Genomic DNA, 17,846 nt, shown 5'->3' with positions numbered 1-17,846 from the left:
ATGAAAGCTCGAGGTAAAACATGCACTTTAAACAACTCTGCTAGCTAGCAGACTGTTAGGCAGAAACCTGTGCAGTTCCCTTAGGGAACACTGCAAAAGATTTAAGACTACAGGTGTTGGCAGTAAACCCACTTGGTAGCAGTCTGTACCACCCAGATTTACCTGGTAGCTGTGGCTGAGCAGTCAGACTTCCCTCAAGAAGAGTTAGGCAGTATGCAAAGTATATTCAATAGGCACTCAGATACAATAATACAAGCAAACACTGACCAGAGCTTTGGTATCATAGTATATAATTATTAAAAAACACACAGCACTCTTATTGTAAAATATTCTAAACACAGTTACTATTATGATATTTACACCCCTTTTTCCTTATTAGATTAATCACAGTAAAACACCACTTATTTTCATACAGAGGTGAGCGCTTAACTAGATTGCACTCTAATAAGTTTGTGAGAAAGGGAGGGAAAAAGACAGAAGATGCAGAGGTACACCACTCTATGATCCAGGAACACTGTTAGCAAGGCAGAGAGCAAAAAGTCACTGGTGAGCCAAAGTCCACAGGCTGGGCCCACTCTTAGAGGGAGCAGAGCACAAATGCGCCCAAGACCACACAGTTACACTAGGCTTAGAAAGTCTTGCAGAGGGTTCAAGAAGAGTTTAGAGAGGCTTAGAAAAGTTTAGCCAAGGTGTCCCAGGGTAACCCAGGTTCGAAATCCGGGGGCTAAATCTACCCCGTACAGTCGGTAGCAAGGGAAGCCAGGCGGGACACGGTACCTTAAGTGGGAAGGATCCTCCAGCGGTGGCAGTTGTTCCTGGTAGTGGGTGCAAGTTGCGTCGTCGTCCAGGGGAAAAGAAGATCTCGACTTGGAGGAAAGATGAAGGTCGTTGCACTACCAGGGAAGAAACCAGCCGCGGAGTTTTCCGGTTAAAGGTAGTACCTTGGTTTCGCGGTAAAACGTGGTATCCCGGTTGCCGGGGTGCTTGGCACGGGCAAGGCGGCCACGAGGTACGTTGGTTAAGCGAAAAGACGGTGAAACTGGTTATCCCCACCAGTCAAAGGAAGAAGACTCTCCGGCGGGAGATCTCTGTCGTTGGGAAAAGTGGTGAGGCGGTCCAGCATGGCTCCACCGGTGGTGGTGTCGTGGCATGTCGGCTCAGCTTCTCCCTCGTCAGATTCTTAGGTCCTGTGGCGACTTCTGAAGTTCCAGTCCCCAAAGCCCTGCTTTTAAGCAGCAAGCCCCCATTCACTTAGCCTAGCTGTCAATCAAACATGCTAAGTGGTGAGCCGGCCGGCTCACCACTTGGGCCAATCAGGATGGAGTGCGACTTGAGTTGCCTAGGCAACTCAGTCCAGGGTGCCTAAATTCCCCTCCAACCCTCCTAAGTACCCCAGACAGAGTGGCACCACTTTGGAGGGCTTCTGTGGAGAAGCCCGCCAAAAAGTGGAACAAAGGGCTTGACTTGGGTTGGAGTCACAGAAGAGAACACAAACGCCGTTTTAGAATCAAGTTTTGGCAAAAAAATACCAACCGGAGAATTAATATTAATTAAATAAACCAGCGGTATGTTCGAGGCTACCGTCAATAATTAAATAAAGATAGTAGCCTAAAACAATGGGAAATCCCATAGGAAAATATTTGCGGTTGAATATAAAAAGTAGTATCCACTGCCACCAGCCAAAACTCGATCAGGGGGGATGGAGACGTGCCCCCTCGACTAACAGACCCTGGGGCAATCGAATTGCCCCAGCCAGTATGTCCACAATAGGATAGTTTGTACTGGTTCTGTTCAGAATTTCAGACTAGTAAAGTCAATGGTGACTTTACATGCCCTGGGAGACAGTAGTCAGTCCCAGGTTATGGAGTCTATACTGGGGGGTCACTAAGACACCCCTGTGTCACTGCATTGAGGGTGCTGTGTACCACACATCACAAAAACACATGAAACCCTATGGAGTAAAAGACCCCATAGCCCATTAAACACTTCTAGATTCAAAGAAACGCACTCAAATCATGTCCAAGAGTGAGGGTAAAAGAGTCTCACTCTTGGCAGGAGAAAAAAATAAAACCCAAAAATCCAGCAAAGCTGCTGGGGGACTCACTAGGTTAGGAAATTCAGCCTAAACAGAGAATTCTCCCTAACACAGACTACCCTTACTAGCCAAAGGCAGCTGGAAAGCTCATCCCAAAATCCAGATTCTCAAGCACCTTACTTTCTACTGTAGTGCCTTTTGTTAGGCACGCCCCTTCCCTCTCTAAGCGTGTATCGCAAACCACCTGCCCACTGCCCTGACCAGGTGCCATAGGCCGGGTAAGTACACATATCTAGCGCTGTATCCCAGTTGGAGGTGCACCTCTCCTCAGACACATAATGTGGCGTACCCGTCCCACAAGACACCATGCCACACACTAGGCAAAGCAGCACGCTGGCACACTGGTAGGCCTGATGAGACCCACCACAGCCGAATTAAACCACCACCGATACACAGCCCATCACCCCAACCCTACACCGCATCAACCTGCGACCCTTACAACTCACCTATCCCCCTATCCCCCCCTCCTCGCCAGACCAAACCCCCTCACCCTGACCTGCTATGCCCCCACATAGATCGTGCTTCACTAAATTAAGAATGGCAAGATGGAGAGAGAGATCAGAGAACATTGTCCCCCAGAACATACCGGACCGCCCCGGCGACCCATATAAAACAACCATCACACACCATCCCTGCCACCAACCACTCAGCTGCACCAGCTGCTCACACCTTTTCCAAACAACATAGCACCTCCAACTTGCGCTTCACCAGTCTCAGCACAGCAAGAGCAGCTCTGGCCAAAACCCCAAGCTCCACAGCCGCTCCCACTCTCACCTACACCCCTTGGGTTGTCCAAAAGGAAAGGAACAGACCAAGGCCACCTTATGCCCCTCCTAGCATTACCCATTCTCCAGCCCAGATCGCAACACTGCCACCACCCGGTCCTAGCCCTATTCCCTTCATCTCCCATTCCCGCTGTTCCACTTTCTCCACACTGCACCTCCACCCTCACCTTCACACTGCTCCGCCCACCTCTTTGCCCCCCCCCCTCATTCCAGCCCCCCTACCACTCACAACCCTACCCGCCCAGCACCTACAAGGACACCCCACCAACTATCCTGCATACTCATCAACGCCAGGTCAGTCTCCAAAAATAAATTCCACATCTCTGACCTCACCACAGAAGAAAACCCAGCCATCCTTTTCATCACTGAGACTTGGTTTGCTGACGATTATGAGCCCATCGCGCATGAGGCCTTCCCAAACGGCTACAACCTTACTGTCTGGGACAGACAGTGAAGCAGTGGAGGATGTGCGATACTACTCAAACACCAATTCCCACTAATAATTAAGGACACCTCAACCAACACCACAGATTATGAATCCCTCATGGTAAAACTGCAACTCTCACCCTCCACCTCGCACAGCTTCCTACTCATCTCCAAACCCCCTGGCTACAACAAAAACATTGCAGACACACGTTTTCAAACGCTGGCCACCAACCTCAATCTACATCCAACATCTGGTTCGACTCAACGTCAAACCCTATGATCTGATCACTCACAGACAATCTAGAATCACTTAACCTGACAATACATCTCCACACCCACCCACAAGGGAGGTCACACCATCAATGCGATCTTCAGCATTACAAAACAATCTACCCAGCCCTCCCGCCCCCCATCATGGACTGATCTGTCACCAAATTACTTCTCCATACCACGGAGCACAGCGGCCAAAGCCACGTGCAACCACTACAAACCACCTCTCCTCTCATTCCATTTTACTCTATGGAATAAAATCGTAATCACCCCAGATCTAGCAAACTCCCTCCTCAACTCTTTCTGTACACTTTCCCTCCAGGAACGACCCACAGCGATCGAAATCTTTAACCTCTGGCTTTCAAATGCCCTTCCACCCCTCACTCCAACAAAACAGACCTATCGGAGATCAGGAACCCACACCCAGGTGGTTCATCGCCAACCTCAAATCACAAAAAATCCTCAAGCACCTTCTGGAACAGACCCGGAGAACCAAACCTATGGCCCAGAACAAAACTGCCCTAGCAAGAACATCCAGAGCATACAGACTGGAAATCATAAAAACCAAGAAAACATTCTATGGGGAAAGAATCCTAAATGTGCAAAACCAGAGCAAAGAACTGCATAGAGTCATATCTGAATTCAAGTCCCCAGCCTGCTCGAGCCACCCCCAACTCGTTTCCCAACCCCTATGTGACACCTTATCATTACACTTCCACAATGTCACTATTGACAGATACTCCGCCATCATCTCTAAATTGGAACACATGCCCCCTTCCCCACAGGCTGACCTTCGTGAACCCCCCCCCCTCTATATAAACCTTTGACTCTTTCTCTCCCATTTCACACCAGGGGATCCACTCGCTCGCAGCGGAAAACCATCCTTCAAGCTTCCCTGAGGGCCCAAGCCCGTCCATACTCCTCAAAAACATCCTAGCCTCAACCTGTGCAGATAGTATCGCATGCTCAATCCTCAACCACTCACTGACATCAGGATCCTTCCTGGAAGCCCTAAAAGCATCCTACATCAAACTCTTCCTAAAAAAACAACACTCGGCCAGCTCCTCCCCCTGAACTACCAGCCAATCTCCAACACATGCTTCATGGCCAAACTCATGGACCACACAGCATACAAGAAGCTTGGTCTATTCACTGAAGCCAACAACCTCCTAGACCCTGCGCAATCAGCCTTCCGCCCACTCAGAGGAACAGAATCCTCCCTAGTCTCCATCTGGGAAGACCTAAAAAGAAGAGCTGATGCAGAAGGCTGCACTGTACTTATCCTCCTTGACTCCTTGCTCCTTCCCCAACCAATTCCGTAGCCTCAATCCCTAGGACCAGCAACTACAAACTTGGATGCACATTGGACATGGACCTATGCCAACATACCACCTCCGTATCTAAAACCTGTTTCTTCCATCTACAAATTCTCAGGCGTATTTTCCCTTACCTCACCTATCCTCACAGCTTCTCGGCCATCAACTCCATCATCCTGTCCCGCTTAGACTACACAAACTGCCTCTATGTAGGTGTACCAGCGTTTCAACTAAGGAAACGTCAATGAATCCAAAACACTGCAGCACGCCTGCTCATTACTCTACCTCCCAGAGCCAGAAAACACATCAGCTATACACTAAATGTCCTCCATTGGCTCTCGATTGGTTGATGCACTACCTTTAAAGCCATGTGCATCACCCACCGGGCCATCCACAACACCGGTCCGGAATTTCTGCAGGAGAAAATTCTGCGCTACCAGTCCCCAAGGAGCCTCAGATCTTGCACAACACATCGACTAGTGGTCCCAATTCACAACTCCACCAGGCTGGGCAGGTCCTCGTTCTCCGTCCAAGCACCGATCATCTGGAACTCCCTACCACTACACATATGCAATACTGAAAATCACCTGTAATTCAGAAAGGCCCTCAAAACCTGGCTTTTCCCAACATCCCCTTGAGCCCCTCTCAAAACAATATCGCTGAACCCAAACATAACAACATTCCTATCCACCAATTACAGCATGGATGCCAGCTGCATTCGCAATGGCTCACCATGACAAAATATCACCTCCTATGCACAACAACACTCCTACCCATCAATACCGCAGGGAAGCCGGCAGCATTTGTTGAGGCACACCACAATAAACCTTACTCTGCCAAAGAAAAACAATACTTCTACCCACTAAATATCTCACAAATTCTGTTAGCTTTCGCAAAGACACTCCACAACAAATTTTAGCCCTCACAGATGTACTCCCTCTCTCCCTATCGTCCTTTCATCCACCATGCCCTCCCCCCTCCAGGACTTGCCCCGCTGCCCAGAGTTTCACTCCAGAGAGACCACCAATAACGAGACCATGCCGTCCACATTGGACAAAGAAAAAACGCTGCAGCCGAACTACATCTAAACATATAGTAACGTATACCTTATACCACGTCTGTGGACACAGGTCACACGCACAGCCATCCATACATGCACCATAGAATGCAGGTATGGTTATGCCATTCTGGTCTAGCAGTGCACATAGCCGTCCACACTGAAACCCTCGACGTACCTCAACATCTCGGCCACGAGCATACAGTGACAAGCAACGAAAATAAAATTTGGTATAGCTGGGGACACATCGAATCGTCAGCAATAGCACTCGATTGTAAACCACCAACAGCGCCAGACCCAAGTGCCTGACCTCTGGGCTGCTTACTGGAGCCTAGCCAGCCACCTAAATCCTAAACCGGCGAAAATGCGCACAAGCATCTCTTAATCTAAACTCTTAGAACCTCCTACACATTGCACAGAAAGTAGAGAGCTTGCTTTGACATCTGTGCCAAACTCATCCTTCCAACGTCGATATACATCATGGGTAATAATAAGCAGCGCTTAGATACCTGAGGGTTCGTAGCGCTATATAAATGCTAAATTATTATTATTTTATTATTAATGACTGCGGTCACCGAGGGAGTTCCAACCGTAAAGCGCATTGAGGACATACGAATGGGGAAAGAGCACTATATAAATAACAAATACAATACAATATGATAGCACTGCCTGGCAAACAACAATCTAAAACCTGCACACAAACCTAAACTATTACCTTTGCCAATGCTTATTTTTAACATAATCTCACGTAAGGTACAAATATAAGGATACAAATGCTCCTAAATCAAGTGGATGAAAGTACACTTGGATAGGTTATTTTTATTACACCAGTGGCACATTTACAGATGCAATCGGGCCATTAACTCCCAAAAGACTGCATAGCAGTCTCTACACACCACAATGTTTCATGTTACTACTTGATAAAACTTGTTTAAATTGTTACCCACAGTTTGTTATCAATAAGGAGGAGCAAGGTAGGGAGTGGAAATGGCCATAAAGATTAACTTGGCCCTGGGCAAGGTGTGTAAATATCTAAACAACACTCACAAGCTTTGTGACCCTCCTAACATCCCATCTCCCTGCTGTTTGAACTTCAATGCAATAGTTTTGGCTTATACGTGGTGTTTAAGTGCAACCCAACAGTAAAATATAAACCCTACAAATCCAGCAGAAAGAAGGCATGGCCATGGAGATAGAACATATTAAGAGAAATGCTTGAAGAATTAGGAAGGAAATAAGAACCAAGGGACTCCAAATGAAGGAAATGTAAGAAGCAGTTCACCAACACTTCCCAAAGGCAATGTAATAACACACCACATATCGAAAAGTAGATCAAAAAGCCAACACCCAATAAACAACATGGAGGGACGTTTTAAAAACAACCTTCCTTAGGGTGCCAGAAAGAAGGCTGATGCATTAGTCTGAAAATTTAGGAAAGAAGTGGTACCAAAAGTAAGAACAAGACAACCATCTGGAATCAATAAAAACAGACACAAGAAAAACAAGTAATTTTAGAGAGGAAATGCAGACCACAGGACTGAAGGGGTCACAACAGAATCTCAAAGCTTAGGCATGCACATTAAACGTAAAATACGGATTAACTGGATGACATTTAAAACCAATAAAGGTGAAACCTAAGCAGAATCCATTGCTGGCATTAAGAGCAAAGGCAGACTAAGCTGGGAGACCTGGGCAAGAACCAACCAAAGCTCCACACCCATTTTAACCTCTGAGGGAGCAATTCGACCTCTATGAAGGTAGCAAGAGGTCATGGCCCATGACGAGGTGGAGTCCAGCCTATAGCTACAAAGTCCAGGTTAGAGGCTGCAGTCAGGAAGACATTGGGGACAGCCTTCTAATACTCTAGGGTATCCTAGCTCTGTAAACAAGTCAAGGAATTTCACTTAATCTATGTGCGTGGCTGTTCAGTTGCAAAACTCTAGTGTGGTCATGTTATTGCATAATCACAAGCCACCTGACATGCATTGATCAGTGGGGTCTGCTACAGTGAAACAGAGGGGCAGTGAAGCATGTTCTGGTTTTCAAAACCAGCATTATCTGAAAGGTCTATCGTTAGAATAGGAGGATCTACTGAGAACATATATTAGTAGAGCACTGGTGCCACCGTCTCGAAATTAACATCGAGTGTCCCCCCTTCTCGCATGCATGTGCTGCCTGTTTGCGTGATTGTCCTATGCGGCCTTCCCCTTCTGCCTTCAGCCCTCCCTTTCTACCCCTTAGCCTCCACATCAAACCTTTGCAGGAGTTTGTCTTGATTCATTATGGTTTGCCATCACTGTCTTGTTAACAATGCTTGGATTTGACTTTATGGACACAGTGACTCATGGTTTCACCCTTCCCAACTCTCATGCAGTACCTCCTCTGCATCATGTACTCTTGAGGCCAGAACCATGCTGTGCCCATCTTCATCTTGAATCCTGGTTTGCATTGCTGTTCTCTTGCAACCTTATGAGTTTTGTCTGACTTCTGCAACTGTATTCACTCTCACCTCCTGCTTCTCCTCTCTTTCACGGTTTTCATTCTCTGTTCTCTCCTCCTCTCCCTTCTCCCTCTCGCCCCCCTCCCAGCACTTTTCTCTTTGCACTTACTCTCAGAATTGTCCCTCGACCTAGTATGATAGCAACAATGTTTTGTCCCCTCTCGCACTATCTGAAATGTTGTCAGGCCTAGTAATATAGTAACTAGTTTTGTTCCTCTCCCTCCTTCTCCTCTCTCACCTTCTGTTAATCTCTGGCTCTACCAGAAATGTCATCGAGCCTAGTACGGTAGTCGCCTGTCTGTTCCCATTTTCTTCCCACCCCGTCCCTTCCCTATCTGTGTCTTAGCTCTTGCTCTATCTGAAATGTCGCCAGGCCGAGTACGATAGTTAATTTCACATTCTTATTTTTCATGGCCTTGTAGGAATGTCTTGTATTTTCCCTTGTTCCCTCCCTTGCCTTGAAAAGCTTTGAAACACATTGTGTATAGGCGCTATATAAATAAACTATCATATCCGTTTTACTCTCATAGCGTTGTTTTAAATTAAGTTATTATCTTGAACAAGATAAGACATTTGAAGTCTTCTAATAGTATTTGATTATTTCAGAACTGTGGCATTAAACTAATCCACACTGGGAGGATAGAAACCCAGGAATTATTCCTTTGGATGTTTGTCCTCAGCGCTTCCTTATTTTAGCCGAACAGCTAAATCAGAATAAGCCATTGTGATGAAAATGCTTGCCTTTATGCCTAATATTTCTTAACTATGCATAACTAAATAAACCGGAAGAGCACAGACGAAACAGGGGTTAATAGATCACAAAAGAATCCCAAGAACTACAAGTGGTGTATAGCTGATTTGTCCTCTGCGCTTCCATCAGTGGCTGTCATCTACTAGCAAACGGGCACACAGTACCTATTAAGATATTGGGTAGCAGCCAATCAGAAAGCATGACACCTTGAATAGGAATGATAAAACACAATTATGCATTACCAATGACTAATCAACAGAAGACAAATCCACACCTTGAAGTAAAGGCGTCCTTGATGACTCCAACACCTAAACAAAATATATTCAATTAATACAGGATTTAAAACATACATTTGGAATCCAACAAGAGGCTGGGTAATTCATATCACCATAGAGGATTTGCTCCCTTGAGTGAAATGACTATGGTCACAACAGACCCAATTTAATTAGCTGATCATTAACCAACTTTGCATGAATTAATGAAAAATAATTAGTATCTTGTTTAGTGTTTGATAAAAAACCTATAGCAATATCGAATATAAGAGAACATTTTTCAGATGTGCATTAAAATCAAAGCACAAGCATTCTGTACAATAGTGCACAGATGAGTACACAATGGAAATGAGAATACATCAAAAAATCCTTGGGAACAAAACCTACAAATTACCTTAAAAGCTCTGGTCTATAAATAAATGTATAGACCTATGACGAGATTAAGAATTGGAATAGAGAAGATAAGTAGTAACTGGCAAGAGGGGATGCAGGCTGTTGGGTACAGCGAGAAAGAGACAGTGCAAAAGAGGCCACATTGAAGGGAAGAGGGAACAAGAGTGAGAAGGAAAAGTACAGAACACAAAACTAATATGTTTCTCTGGTGCCGTCAACGGCTTCTTGTGATATTATAAAGTAGGTTGCTGGTGGCAGATGGTCTGAAAATGTCACAAGAAAAAAGAAGCCATTAGATAATCACAACACACATTGTTATATATAAAATATGCGAAGCATAATATTACTTCGAAACCTATAATTTACAGGAATGACACAAGTGCCACAAATGATGGGCTACAGTTAAATTGCAGGTCATTTCTAAGAATTAAAAGCTTTGAAAACACTACTGCATCCGAAATAATAACCATCATGTAGGTATGTCTATGTCAGATGGTACACAGGAAATTCCAAACATATTTTCCCCTGTGTCTTTTGTCCTAGTCCATGAGAGTTTGTAAAATTTGGAATGCAACTGATCGAGCCAAATTACAACACCAATGCTAAGTTTGAACAAGTTTCATCCTTGTTTTCATGGCAAATATGATTGCTAAATAAACTTTGCATGGGGATGTCCACAGAGGGTGAAATCATGGGCACAATGGGACTAACAAAAGTGGCTACTTTAAATTTTGAGATCTGTTTGGCACACTCTAAGGCCTCAAAAATGGTTTCTGTGCCGATATTCAACAGATGGGGCACTTTCACAGGTTGTCACTTGTAGTTTTTCTGTTTAAAATCAATATCATGTGTTGGTCTCTTTTGTAGGTTATATTTCAACTGTTAATCTCGTGTTTGTATTTGCCACGTCTCACAATTGGTCTCAGAATTTTTGGGGCTACCAGGAACCACATATGCCTATTCCTGGGCAAACGGTAATACAAGGTCCAATTGAAATCTCCCTATTGATCTTAAAAGTATGCCTTCTTTCTGAGTGGCAATTTCAAGCCAACAAGCAGATCACATGCATAAGGGCCATCATTCATTCAACACGTTACCCCCACTCCATGGTCATCTCAATAAATACATTGCAGTTATCAAAATAAGCGCTTTATGAAATTTTCTTGTTTAAAAAGTAAAAATACAATTCACAAAAATACTTTGCAACACAAAATGGGACCCAGGAAGTGTCTAAGTGGGAGGGAGCAGGAGCAGCTGAAAGTGCAATTAGGTGGTAGGGGTGGCTTTAATCTGTAGCATGCCCCTTAAGAAGTGTGAATGGTGTGTGATTAAAAAAGGTGAGTGCTTAAAGCTGTTTGCTGTGGGGGACAATGAAAAAATGTAATGGGGGGGTCGTTTAAAATGTATTTACTTTCACTGTATTTCATTCAGCCTTTACACAGCAGTGGGGGTGGAATGGAGGAAAGGTGTGACCCAGGTATGGGGTTTGTATTGCATGTGGGGTGGGAGGGGACGTGACGATGGTATTTGAGCGGAGCGGGGACGGGCTAGCAAGGAACACAGTACCACTACTTTTTGTACACTTCAACCACTGGTCCCGCGAAAAGACTGGCGTGCATCTTCTTGGAGTTGCGGGTTCCAGCACCCAGTCCTCAGATAAGGGGTTCATCATTACTTTTACTCCCTAAAAATAGACAAAAGCTCTAAAAAAAAAAAAAAAAATGGGGATTATAAATACTCCCAACTAAAGTAGGAAAAAGGGGAGCCTGTCCCTCCTGCATTCACCCACATATCACAACAGAAAGAAACTACCAATACTACCACTTGATCCAAAGAGGTAAACATGTATCTTTTAATGTGCATGAATATCTTGGTGCAAAAACAATATCTATTGCAAAACGTTTCTGTGTTAAGTTGAAAAATACTTATACTCAACTATTAAATTACTCCCATTGGGAATTGAGTTTACTCCCTAAAAATAATGGTACTCACAACTTTGAAAAATAGGGAGTAAAATACACCGACTTCACAATCTTATATGGAAGACTGCCGACACTCTAAACAGAGATACATTCGTTTTGGCCCTCTGTGGCAGGGATACAGAACACAAATTAACATCCGTCACTCCACTCCATCGCCTGTCCTGCGCTTATCCTTTCAGTCTCCCTCCATGTTTCCTGGCGTCCCCCCTTCTCTCTCGTTCACTCTCTTTTTATACTGTTCTGTTTCAGGTTTAACCCTCCGCCCCCTTTCATTGGTTCCAGGGCTCACCTGACTGTGTGCCAATATGTGGCCATTATTTTCTCAAGGGCTGGATTGCACAAGTGCAAAGCTTTAAAAAAAACTCTGAACCCCAACCACTTGTCAGTATCAACTTGCAGGTTAGCTGCCAGGTACCTTGTTTTCATTGTGGCTTTCTTCATGTGCTGGTGTGGTTTGCTTCCAACTTGGTTTGAGGAGGATTTCTATGTGTCCCCTGCAGTCTCTTCTCACTTTTCTGTTGCTGCACAATCCGTCTGAGGACGGTATGTCGGATGTTGGGTTTTCTATCTCTGTTTGGCAAGAAAAATCCCAGGTCAGTCCATTTCTGTTCTTGATTCCATTCTCTGGGTTCCGGTGTGAGTTTTCTTGGTTTCACCAGGAGCAATCAGAGTAGCTATTCTGAAAAAGACAAAAGCGTACCCTGACCAGAACAAGTACCGGGAGGCATTGCGTGACAGAGGGTAGTACCCGCATTAACATTCAAGGCCTGTGATTTTCTAGGCTTTAAGGAGCGCACTCATCACCCACTCCCCGCCTTTGGATTTTGCCTGTGTAAGCTCCCTACCCCAGGTCTGGAGGCGCCAATGTTTCTCCCAAACAGAGTCCAGTCCTGGACCCTGTCACAGGCTTATTGCGCTCACATGGTCTGGGTCCTTCCAAAGGAACTTGGTGTTGCACATTGGCAAAACATAATGAGGGTGTTTTCCATGGAAGTCGAGGAGATCAAGCAAGCTAATGGGGGGACAAAAATAAAGGGGATTTAAAGCATTCTAGATTGCTGATGGGAATTTCACCAAAGAACTCCCACCCTCCCTACCATGCGCCTATTGGCGAGCTCTCGTGGAGCGCAGTTCTTGAAGGTTCCGATTTACCACTTGCTCAGTTGTTGAAACTTTAATGGCATCTTTGACATCGACTACTGACGAACACTAATAGAAAACGCTTGTTCGGGAGAATTCTCTGTAAGGCTAATTTCCCAAACCTAGTGAGTCCCCCAGCAGCTTTGCTGGATTTTTGGGGTTTATTTTTTTCTCTCCTGCCAAGAATGAGATTCTTTTGCTCCCACTCTTAGACATGATTTGAGGTGTTCCTTTAACTTTCCATGTGTTTTATGGGCTATGGGGTCTTTTACTCCATAGGGTCTCATGTGTTTTTTTGATGTGGGTTACACAACACCCTCCGTGCCGTAACCCAGGGGTGTCGTAGCTCCCCCCTACATAGACTCCATACCCTGGGACTGACTACTGTCTCCCAGGGCATGTAAAGTCACCATTGGCTTTGCTAGTCCCAAATTATGAACAGAAACCAGTACAAACCATCATACTGTGGACGTACTGGTCGGGGCAATTCGATTGCCCCGGGGTCTGTTGTTCGAGGGGGCACGTCTCCGTCCCCCCCCGATCGAGTTTTGGCTGGTGGCAGTGGATACTACTTTTTATATTCGACCGCAAATATATCTCTATGGGATTTTCCCATTGTTCGAGGCTACCAACTTTCATTATTTAATTCTTATAGCCTCAAACATACCGCCGGTTTATTTATTTAATGTTAATTTGCCAGTTGGTATTTTTTGCCAGAACTCTATTCTAAAATGGCGTTTGTGTTCTCTTCTGTAACTCCAACCCAAGTCGAGCCCTTTGTTCCACTTTTTGGCATGCTTCTCCACAGAAGCCTCCAAAAGTGGTGCCACTCTGTCTGGTTACCACAGGGGGCGTGGGAGGGGGTTTAGGCACCCTGGACTGAGTTACCTTGGTAATTCAAGTCACACTCTTGTGTGATTGGCCCAAGTGGTGAGCCGGTCGGCTCACCACTTAGCATGTTTGATTGACAGCTAGGCTGAGTGAATGGGGGTATGCTGCATAAAAGCAGGGCTTTGGGGACTGGAACTTCAGAAGTCGCCACAGGCCCTAAGAATCCAAGGAGGGAGAAGCTGAGCCGACCTGCAACGACGACACCACCGGTGGAGCCCTGCTGAACCGTCTCACCACTTTTCCCAACGACAGAGGAGATCTCCAGTCCGGAGAGTCTTCTTCCTTTGACTGGTGGGGATAACCAGTTTTGCCTTCTTTTCACCTTCCTGGAGCATCTCGTGGCCGCCTTGCCCGTGCAAAGCACCCCGGCAACCGGAATACCACGGTTTACCACTACAGCGAAGAGAAGGGTAGTACCTTTTAACAGGAGGACTCCGCGGCTGGTTTCTTCCCTGGCAGTGCAACAACCTTTATCTTTCTCCACGGCGAGACCTTTTCTTCCTCTGGACGAAACACCGACTTGCACCCGCTGCCAGGAACAACTGCCCCCGCTGGAGCTTCCTTCACACTTAAGGTACTGTGTCCCGCCTGGCTTCCCTTGCGACAGATCGTTCGGGGTGACAGTAAAGCCTCAACTTTCTAACCTGGGCTAGCCTGGGACAACCTAGCTAACTTTTCCTAACTTGAATTTCATCCTTTTTGTGCGAACTATCTACAAGACTCTTTGTGCATAACCCCACTGTGTGAACGTGGACCCCTTCTGCTTGCTCTCTCCAAGAGTGGGCCTTGCAATTGACTTCCTTGCTCTCCAGTGGAACTCTGCCTATCCTGCCTTACTGTGGTTCTTTTAAAAGTAATTGAAACTTGTGTGCTTCCTTAACTCTGCCTTTTTCCCTCCCTTTCTTTATAACTTATTAGCGTGCCATCTTATGTTAAGTGCTCACCTCTGCCTGAAAATAAGTGGTGTTTCTCACTAAGACTTGATAGTGACTGTGTGCTGAATTTACTTACCTCTTTTTGCTAGTGTAATTTACAAGTGTGTCTTTAAACAAATAATTATATACTTTTACACCAAAGCTCTGGTCAGTGTTTGCTTGTGTTACTTTGTCCCTGTACCTATTGTGTACACTCTGCATAATGCTTAATTATTCTTGAGGGAAGTCTGACTGCTCAGCCACAGCTACCAAGTGAATCTGTGTGGTACAGACTGCTACCAAGTGGGTTTACTGCCAAACACATGCAGTCTTAAATCTTTTGCAGTGGTCTCTAAGGGAACTGCACAGGTTTCTGCCTAACAATGCTCAATAAATTTGAAACTCCAAAGTACATATGTTCAATCTAATGGCAGAAAAAAAAAAAACTGAGAACGTTGACACATGAAGGATCACAGGTCCCTTTTCGAATTCGAAAAACACCATGTAATACTCAAAGACAAATACAGATGGCGCTCTATTCAAAGCATGTGAATGTAAGCGGATTCACAAGCCTCATATATATGTGTGTGATACATTACTCATATTAATCATAATTCTGATGCTTATATCCACTTAGATTCACATGCTATGGAGCAGGCTGACATCTAGTGGAAGCTGCAGAGTATTACAGTTGTTTTCGAAACTCGAAAAGGGACGTCGGCAGGGTGTGCCAGTAATACAATCCCTACTGTGACATCTACTGTACCCATGTTGTTTCACGAGTCGAGGTGCCTCAGATTGGTTTGTTTCTAAAATGAGGTTGCATGAAGTGTAGCGCGACTACAGGTGTAGTAAAGCAGATTATGTATCAGTAAGCCCAGAAAACATCTATGCACCTTCCACTCCAAGGGGAGGAAGAGTGAGCGCATGTAAATCTAAGCAGGTAGAAGCATCAGATATACGATTACGGTGAGTAAGGTATCCATTCTGAGGCTTGTGGAATCTGCTTAGATCACATGCTATGCATAGATTAGTGAACAGTGTTTGGAGAAGGTGGTGGGTTATGAGAAGGTACAGCGGAAAATAGATGTTTTAGTACCGTTTGTCCAACCTGAGAATCTGCTTTAGATTGAGTGTCAATGCAGTATTGCTGATTAAAAGTCTGAACTAAGCTCCATGTAGCTACTTTGCAAATGGCGTCCAGTAAAGGACCGCCCTCCTTACATCAAGTGTATGTTGTCTTTTCTCAGCTGAGCTTGATGGATTTTGAAAAAATGCTGCTAGCTCGATGGCCTGATTGACATGGAACTTTGAAATGAACTTAGGTGAAAACCTAGGGTGTGTTTTTAATACCAATTTGTCTTTGTGGATAACATAGAAACGGGTTTGCACTGACAAAGCTTGCAGTTTACTGACTGTTCTGTGGAGGTGATAGCCACCAGAGATGTCTAAGGCTTGATTAATGTATAGGCTCGAAGGGGGGCCCCCATGAGCTTTGCAAGTACTACATTGAGGTCCCAGCCTGGCGGTGGGTTTGAGATCTGAGGCTGGAGTCTTTTTATTCCCTCCATGAATGCCTTGATTACAGGGATTTTCCAACAGGACAACTTGCTCTGAGAAGTGGAGTATGTGCATAGAGCCGCTAGGTGGACTTTGATGGAGTTAGCCCAGAGTCTAGTAAGTGAAGCATGTAATGAAGAATGTGTGATGGAGTACATTCTATTGGATTTGTTTTGACTGGCACCACATTACAAATCTCTCACTTGTTCAAATAACATTGTCTAGTGTTTGGTTTACTTGCCTCTTTGAGGATTGCCATACACCTTTGAGGTAGATTCAGATGTCTAAAATCTATGACTTCAGGAGCCAAGCTGCCAAGTTCATAGAGTGAGGTTGAGGGTGTAGTGTTGTCCCCCTGTGCTGTGTGAGCATGTTGAATGGGCATGGCCGTTTGATCAGGTTGCACATCGCCAGTTTGCACAGATGTGGATACCATGGTTGTCTCGCCCACATAGGAGGAACAAGGATTAATGTAATTTTTGTTCCTTGTGAATCTTGTTCAGCACTTTGCTCATTAGTGCAGTTGGGGGAAAAGCATATGCAAATTTCCCTGACCAGCTCATACACAAGGCGTTCCCCTTGGAGTTGTGTCGGGGGAACCTGGATGCGAAGTCTGGGCATTGTTTGTATTCTCTTGTTGCAAACAAGTCTAGTGAGGGGAAGCCCCACTGTGTGAAAATGTAATCTACGATATTTTTGTCGAGCTGCCACTCGTGCTCTTCTCGTAGAGGATGTCGCGATCCATGCCCCTGACCACCTCAGGTATAACAGCCCCCTGGCAGCAGTGGGGCTACAGCCCTTCACACTGGCCCCAAGGGCCTTAAAACTCCATCAGAAACATACATGGAGTCAGTCCTGTGGCCTTTGGCGCCTGGCTCATTATCAGGAATAAAGCAATACCAGTTTTGGACCTTAATCCAACATGGAGGCCTATTACACAGCTCAGTTCTTTAGAACCAAACCATGCAGTCTAGTGTTTTGGGTGTGGCTGGGCCTGGAACTACTTGGCCTGGAACTACTTTACCTGGGCTATTTAAACCACACCCAAACAGCAGAACACGCTTCGCGTTATTCTGCACTCCTGCAGCGTAACGCTCACCGTGTCCAGCTCCTGCTCATCTGCTTCTCCAGCGGCCCGACCCTGAAGCCCTAGATCCGGATTCCATTAATAACCTGGAAGAACAAGAATCAGCAATAGCGAGCAAGAAAACTTACCTGTGAAGTAACCAGTCTTGAATCCATCCTGCGCTTCGCTTATCTCGCCCGTCTCCGGAGTTGGCCGCAACCTGCAAAGGTAAAGAAACAAGGACAGCATTAATAACTATTCTTACCTGGGCAAGCAGCGAGTCCTGGCAGCACCCTGCGCTTCTCTTACCTCGCCCATCTCCAGGTTTCACTGCAACCTGCAAGGGAGAAGGAACAAGGTCAGCATTAACAAAGCACTTACCTGGGCAAGCAGCGCTTCGATCGCTCATCACTCCGGAACATCACCTC

At 45.5% G+C, this 17,846-nt stretch overlaps 1 protein-coding gene across 4 annotated transcripts in view; it reads right to left on the bottom strand.

Moving 5' to 3' along the window:
- Positions 1-17,846, bottom strand: part of SPPL2A (signal peptide peptidase like 2A) — an 846,443-nt gene that overhangs the window by 84,059 nt on the left and 744,538 nt on the right. The window contains exon 16 of one of the 4 annotated variants that reach the window (XM_069624952.1): positions 9,475-9,508. The exons of 2 other annotated variants lie outside the window; for them this stretch is intronic. In XM_069624952.1, the coding sequence (XP_069481053.1) occupies positions 9,475-9,508 (34 nt within the window). Of the gene's footprint in view, positions 1-9,442; positions 9,509-17,846 lie in introns of all 4 variants that reach the window. One more of the 4 variants, XM_069624953.1, reaches the window with a different exon arrangement.

The sequence above is a fragment of the Ambystoma mexicanum genome, chromosome 11, assembly GCF_040938575.1.
Source record: "Ambystoma mexicanum isolate Mex_15411 chromosome 11, UKY_AmexF1_1, whole genome shotgun sequence".
Lineage (NCBI taxonomy): Eukaryota > Metazoa > Chordata > Amphibia > Caudata > Ambystomatidae > Ambystoma > Ambystoma mexicanum.
The sequence above is the reverse complement of the archived record's forward strand: the minus strand, read 5'-3'. Positions and strand labels throughout refer to the sequence as shown.